The following is a 7,463-nucleotide window of genomic DNA, read 5'->3' as shown; positions in this document are numbered from 1 at the left end:
GTAGTCATGCCAGTTGGGTCACTCATCAGCTTCCAACACATCGGTCTTAAATAGAGTTCTATCTTCTATATATTGACAGATTTCCACTGCCACAAAACTCCCCTGAACAAACTCACAGGATCTTCCACAATGGAGTTGGTAATTGAGTATCACAGAACAGTTTCAGATTTCATATGAAATATCTTCATTCTTTTAAGCTGGCATTCTTGTCATTCCTTAATTGATGAGGCACTCTCTTTGCTCATGAGCCGACTCCTGATGACCATGCTGCTGTGCCTTGATATCTGGTCCTGAAACTCTGAAGTCATAAAGAAATACAGGATTGGATCTAAACAGCAGTCCAGACTCGCAAGACTTAAGCAAAAGGGTTGGGTATAGAGTGTAATGGTACTCAGGAAGCAGTCTGTAATGACGTTTTCTTTCACCAACATGTAAAAAAAGAAGTTGATGTGGTATGGTGCAAAACACACGCAGAACACAATGGCACACATGGAAACCATCCTTAAAGCCTTCTGCCTCTCGCTGCTATTTTGCAGAGGTATCTGGAAGCCCCGAAGAGAGTCTTTTGTTTTCCAAGTACAGAATAAAATAATGATGAGTGGGCCGATGAACCCGAAGAGCTCTGCCGTGCCTGTCATCAGCACAGTGGCCACCTTGCTGTCGATCTGCCGGACTTGAAGGTCTGCAAAGCAGGTATTTGTGTTTTTGGCCAGACCGTAGCTGCGCATGATGGGGAACGGCAAGCATGCCACCCCAACGAAGAGCCACACCGCAGTGCTGATGGCTACGTCGTACCGCCGCTTCCAGTCCTTGGCTTTGAACGGCTGATACAGGAAAAAATACCTCTGGATGCTAATGCAGGTGAGGAAACAAATGCTGGCGTACATGTTGAGGTACTTCAGGTAGAAACACAGTAAGCAAAGGAATCTCCCAAAAGGCCACGTGGAGTTAATATAATAGTATATTCGCAGTGGCAGCGCAAGGACATGAGCCAGGTCGGCCATGGCCAGGTTGATCATGAAGATGACGGCTTTGTTCTTCTTGCTGATGAAGCGGCACAAGACCCATAAGGCAGCGCTGTTTGCCAGGAGGCCGGGGATGAATATGATGGTGTACGTGGTTGCGTACAGGCTGTTTTTGAACGTTATATTGTGACTGGAGCAGGTCTGGTTGCTCTGCATCATGACTGGGCTGCTGGAGACATCTGTCGTGGTATAGGGTGGGTGGGTCATTCCTGTAGAGAACAAAAACAGGGGCTGTAAAGGTAAAGGCACTGCAAGAGTTGTCAGTATTCACATTTGCATCTCCTATTTGGCTATTCAGTACAAAGCAGAGGTTTGGAAATGCCTTCTGTATAAAACATCCTGCTATCTTCTTCAAAGCTGCCCTTTCAGAGACTATTCACGCAGGCGTGAGGGACCATTCCTGTTGTGTCAGTCCCCTTGCTGGGCTGTCCGAGTGCCATAAGCATGGGTGAAGCTGTGCCATACTGCTAATAGAGGAGCAGGAGAAGCTGCCTATCCTTTTGGCCCTCTCCTTGAGATCATCTGTGGTTTGGTCTCTGGGTAGCAGGGGAGGAATACATGGAAGAAAGATGTGCCATAGCCCAGCTTCTGTGCGTGAGCAACCACATGGCTCAACGATCAAAATGTGGGTGCCAACCACTGAATCATACCTGCTGTTAAGTTATACATTAGACATTGGGCAGGTGGCATGTCTCCTGACCCCATCGGTGGACCTCATGTACCCACATTCTCTGGCATGATGGGGACAGGCCATGTGGAAAAGGGTAGCAGGGAGTGGGCTTGAAAAGTTTGACTGTTGTAAATGCAGCCAGTGGTACAGTGTGTTTAAGCTAATGTAACAAGCAGAGACCTAATCAGATCACCAACTTCCATTTCTCATCACCCCAGCAGCCTCAGTTTAATACTTTTTTCCATCAGATAATTTTATTTTTAGATACTTCCAAATTCTGCCTCTCCTTTGATTCAGATGAGTAGGGATGGCAAAATGTCACGTGTTGAACTGTTGGGCCATCTTTCTTCTGTCAGCTTTTGTAACTGGGACTTGTCTTCAGTAAGGCCAGTTGGTTTTATCAGGTATTTCCCCATAACATTATAATTCTCATTACAGCAATTCCCTCCTTGTCTAATGTAACAGTTAAAATTGAATATCAGCTTCCTATTTCATGTGGCACTGCAGACACTGATTCATTCCTTCTGACTCATTTCCTGCACCACTGGCAAGGGGCATTTGCCAGAAGAAGTCTCTGTAGGTAGATATTAGTAACTCGTACCCTGTTACTAATGTTTTTTTCCTTCATGTTACAAAAAAAGAGTAGCACTTAGAGCTCTCAAGTGACAAAGAACACAAATAGCTGTTTTTTCAGCTTGTTAATCGTTGCGGTACTTGGACTTGGCAGCTCATACAGACACTGTTCAAGGCTGCAATGGAAGGGTTGTAATTCAGGCCCCAGAAATGCCCAGATGTGGCAAGGTCCCAGCACGGGACACGGGCCACCCTCACCGCGGGTGCAGTGGCTCTGGCTGATGCTGACGGTGAGCAGCCCCACCTAACCACTGCTCCTGCAGGCTCCCCAGACACATGCTGCCGCCAACTTTCTTCCTTTTCATTTTAAACTCGTCTTTCATTTTCTCACAGTCTTCAAAAAGCAAGGTCTGCATGTTTATCTCCTGCAACACCCTCGCTTTAGCAGCTGGGCTACATCCTTCAGTTGCACCAAACATCAAAGAGGTGCTGCACTCAAGAAACCCTCTCTCTAATCCCCTTCCTTCACCAAGATGGCACGAGTACATGGAGGCCAGGTGCCTCGGAGCACACCTCCCAGGCTGGTTTTTTCCCTCCAGCACAATCCCTCCAGTCTGCCATTCTCTCCCAGGAACCCTCGCCCCAGGGCAGCTCTGGGACGAGATGCTGTGCTCCATGGTGGGGTGTCCCCAGCTGTCCCCATCCCAGGACACCACAGCCTTGCTTCTATCACGAGGCCATAACATGCCCATGAGGAGGGAAGAGGCTCAAAGGGTGCTGGAAACAAGGGGGAAAGATGCATCTGGCCCATGGCCTTATCTCCATGAGAAGAGGAGATAAGCAACGTTGAATGCAATGGTCTGAGAAGCAACATGGGAGGCCTCCTGCTCTCCTTTCTGGTGCTCCTCAGGACACTGAGACAGGGAATGGACAGGGCATGGAGCTGGGCACTGGGGTGTTCGGTCAGGGGATTGCTTCTCGGAGAGGTAAATTGGGGTCCTATCCCATTTCTTGAGAGGGCTGTGAATTTCTGGCGCTCTGGAGGTTTGTGTTCCCTTTCCATCTGGTTCATCTGCAGCTCTAGCTGGACATGCTGTCTGCTGCCCTTGCCTCCAGTAAGAGCACCGCTCACTACACCCAATTTCTGTCTCTTCAGGTGACCTCCCACTTTCCCAAGAAGCCATTAAAGAGCTACTTTCAAAGTTACTAGCTGCCTGGTTTCCCTTGGATGTCAAGGTTAGGCTGACTGCCTGGTGCCCTTCCAAAACACAAGTGCTAAATGGCCATTGAAACCATGGAGGATTAGGTACATTTGCAAAATGTTCTATTTTAAGGACACACTTATATTTAAATGCTGGCCAATGGACCTGTGTTCTTCAGTTCCAATGAGTCATAACAGTCAGTTTGCTTACTGAGGTCCCTAGATACAGTTAGCCCTTATTTACATTTCATGTGACAGCTAAGGACTGAACCGCAATGTCAGCAATCAGAATAATCAAGTTCAGGCTGCTGACTCAAACTGGCTTCTGAATGGAGCCATTTAGGGTAAACCGATGTGTCCAGGATGCGTATGCTGTAACACAAAGGTGATACTGAATGCACACGCTTGATACCAGAAATCAGCCTTTACTTTCTGATTGCAGCAAACTGTGCCCAGGCACGCAGACGAGCACAGGGCTGGGCTGCAAAGGCTGCAGCATGCCTGAAACCATGGTGGAGCCCAAAGCAAGGAGAGATTTCCCCCAGCAGCCTTCATCTTCATCTGCTAATTGTCCACAAGGTGTCAGAGTTAATCAAGATTTCATTTCTTTGCCCTCCTCTTTAAGATATTTTTCTGTCCCCAGGGGACTAGGGCTGTCTGAGTGGCAGGAGGCAGAGGCGGTGGTGTGACTATGGTCTCATGAGTTCATGTTGCTATCTTCTAGGGTGATCCCAAATTGAAAAACTCTTGTGTTGCTGAATAACTGATACTAGGAAAAAAAAAATGCCCCCAGGAGCAGTCCTTATATTGCTGGTGTTTACAGGCAGATGACACCTGAAAAGCTGCACTTTGATGGAGGCCAGGGAGCTGCTTTGAACCTTGGAGCCAAAAGGTGATAAAACCCAACCTGTGGAAATGCAGGTGATGTCCCATCCCCACCACCCCGAGTAAATGTTACACCGTGATTGACGAACAGGAAAGGTATGGTCCGCGGAGTCAGGAAAAGCCTCTCCTTTGCATTCAATGAACTTGGGGTCAGGCCATTTATATTGAAGTGGACTGAGCAGGATGACCTGGCTGGCAGTGCAAAAGCATTAATACAATTAACACATACATGGGTGATGTCTGCTGGCTCATAAGAACAGGGCACTTTCTGAGAATAAATGACTTCATTACAGTGTCATAAAAATATAATGAGATTAAACCATCTCTTTGGACAAAATGCACCCAGGCATATGCACAGGGGACTACAAAATGATTGCATTTCAGCCCTTCCTCCCACTTTTCTTGTTCAGATTGAAGCTTAATCCCACACTGTCTCCTTATCTTCCCACCTGTGCACAAAAGCAGACACACAGAGATACCATTGAATGTCTGAAATTAGTCTCCAAAGCTGTAAAGAAAGCAGAGCCATTTGCTGCATGATGTGTGTACAGCAAAGGTAGAAGGCTGAAAATCTCCATCAGATTTTATTGATGCTTATTTACGTATTGCAGGGAGACAGCTCCTACTGCAACATTGTTTTCAGAATATGAAATTTCAAAAAAAAATTGTACTAAATAAATACACTTTTATCTAACTACTGTTTTTTACTTTTAAATAGAGTCTGTATTTCTGAGGCTGTTGCAGTAAGGACATAATGAAGAGTGCACATTATTACTTGTAGCTGGATGTTTGGAAGCTAAACATGGCATTTCTAGGAAAAAGATGTTCATCTTGACAGGACTGAGAAGCACAGGAATATCGTTCCAGAGTCCTGGATCTTTCTGGCATGCCCATCAGCAGACAGGTTAATTGATTTGATTAAGACACAAATGCCTCTACACTCTGCCCTCATTGCATGGCTGTGAATGTCTCACGCTATTGCACTCGCACTTCAGTATGAAACCTCTGCAGTCAGAAGTGGAAAGTTCTACAGTTAAGGGTACTTTTTCTGGTTTTCTTCTTCCACAAAAAAAGAGCAGATCTCGGTTGTTTGATCTGTTGTGATGAGATGTTTTCGTTTTGCAACACTAATCTAATTCTCATTTCTGCAGCTCCGGCAGCTGAAGAAGCAGGACACGCACACGCAGCAGGACGCCGGCAGCCCTCTTGGAGCTCTTGCTCCAGGCTGGCGAGGGCTGTCCCATGATGGACTTCCATCATGGATACAGTTCCCCTGGCTGGTGATGTTCGCACTGGAGCCAGGCTCCGAGCACTTTCACTTGACCCAGAAAACATGCCCCTGAACAAAAATCACACTCTTACTTCACACATCCTACTGCTCCAGCCTGCTGCTGAAGTCCTCTCCTACATAAATGTGCGGGAAGCCAGATTTGACTCACCTTTGGTGCGGTTCCCTTTTGATTTACTTTAAGAAATTTCAGATTCAGGAGCCACCCACTATGAATCCTGTCAAATTGCACATGTGCTATATTGCTGTGCTCCCGTCAGAGGCGAGCTGCTGGTGCAAGTGAATACAAGCCCATCAGTAAACCACCTTTTACAAAGTAGAGTTTAAAAGCTTCAGTCCCTGATGTAAGTTAAGTGTTAATCCAGACCAGTGACTGCAGTCTGAATTATGAATTAAAACTGCCTCAGGGTTCTCGTTAAGAAAAACAAGCCCAAGCAATCTTGCTATTTTTGCCATATTGTGTCCCACTGACTAATATTAATTAATTTCCTACTGTTGCAATTCAGTCAAAGAGCGTTGGATGCCACAAAGACAGGCAGCATGTGGATTTTTTTTATGGTAATATAAATCACCGTTAGAAAAAACAGATTTGCAAGTTTCCCTTACTGTCAAGTATGATTTTAAAATAAAAGATATTCCCTGAGAAATCAGGCAAAAGAAGGAAATTGTACCTAGCAATGACACTGGAGAACAGTTGGAGACCCGCTAACTGCCCACGCTCTAGCATTTTGCTTTCTCTAGCAACAGCAACTTCATGCAGCCGCTGTTTCAACTCCTCCATGTGTTCATACAGAGGATTGGCGTGCAAGGAGGGCTGCTGTTTTTTTCAAGCCTCAAAAGTGCCACAAATCTCCTCCCGGCAAGAGCCAACCCCTAAGAAAAAGCCAGAGGAGCTCAACTTTTTTTTGTAAGAAACAGCATAGGCTCGTGAACGAGGGTTCTAGCTTGCAAAGAGAGAGCTTAAAAGCAGCCTTACCTTTTCAGGCAGAAACCCAGCTAAGCGCAACTGTGCTGGCGGGAGGAAGTGGAGTGTCCTGGCTGCACCGCGCCAGCCGTGTTTACATGTGCACGGCGACCTGGATGACATCACGGGGTGCTGCGGGGTGCTGCTTTGCCTGCGGCTCCCTGCTGCAGCTGCTGCTGGCTCACAGCCCCCACCTGCATCGGTGGGACTCGCTTGCTGGGCTCCCAGCTCTGCTGAGCTGAGTCCCGGCCAGGCATACGCGGGGTTGTCCCAAAATCGGGTTCACGTGCCTTCGTCCTCGGTGGTTTTCTCTCCCGCCGCGATGGCTTGGCACCCCCGGGGCTGCTGTGGGAGAAGGTCCCGAGCGGAGCTGGGTGCTGCTCCGTGCAGGGCACCCCTTCCTCCTCTCCCACTCTTCCTCCTCTCCAAGCAGAGGTCCGAGCTGACCATGGAAACGCTCCTGAGGTTTCTGCTTGCTCCTCCCTGCGAAGTTCAGCTTTGCTCTTGCCTCCTGATGGCGAGGCTGTGGACGGTCATAGCCGTGTGTGAGCCTCGGCTGGTGGTTGCTCTGTTTCACCTAGTGCTAAGTCCTCTTGCTGATGAAGTCCAACTTCCCAATGGCTTTTTATAGCACTCGCCTGAGCCTTGGTTGACATTTCTCTTGAACTAAATAAGCAGGCAGCTCAGTTTACACTTGCTGGAGTTCCCTGCCAGCAATGTCAAACAGTGGCACTTCTTAAATTGTTTCAAGCAAGGAGGTGAAATCCAGCCTCACCCTTATCCGAGGGGGTAAATGTATTAGTGAGGCTAGGACCTTACCTTCTTAGGGGATCTAATTGTCTGGATTTTCAGAAAGC

At 47.4% G+C, this 7,463-nt stretch overlaps 1 protein-coding gene across 1 annotated transcript; it reads right to left on the bottom strand.

The window, feature by feature from the left end:
* Positions 1-209: 209 nt before the first annotated feature.
* On the bottom strand, positions 210-6,690 carry LOC104834795 (putative P2Y purinoceptor 10). Its single transcript, XM_010572393.1, has 2 exons — positions 6,619-6,690; positions 210-1,234 (listed from the first exon to the last, which is right to left on the bottom strand). The coding sequence occupies exon 2, from the start codon at positions 1,230-1,232 to the stop codon at positions 210-212; it is 1,023 nt and encodes a 340-aa protein (XP_010570695.1). The 5' UTR covers positions 1,233-1,234; positions 6,619-6,690.
* Positions 6,691-7,463: the final 773 nt, after the last annotated feature.

The sequence above is a fragment of the Haliaeetus leucocephalus genome, unplaced genomic scaffold (genome assembly GCF_000737465.1).
Source record: "Haliaeetus leucocephalus isolate CR32 unplaced genomic scaffold, Haliaeetus_leucocephalus-4.0 Scaffold340, whole genome shotgun sequence".
Classification (NCBI taxonomy): domain Eukaryota; kingdom Metazoa; phylum Chordata; class Aves; order Accipitriformes; family Accipitridae; genus Haliaeetus; species Haliaeetus leucocephalus.
Note: the sequence above shows the minus strand (reverse complement) of the source record. Positions and strands in the feature narration are given on the sequence as shown.

Excerpts from the sequence above, each read along its gene's own strand:
- LOC104834795 (XM_010572393.1), bottom strand. The coding sequence starts at position 1,232 with ATGACCCACCCACCCTATACCACGACAGATGTCTCCAGCAGCCCAGTC.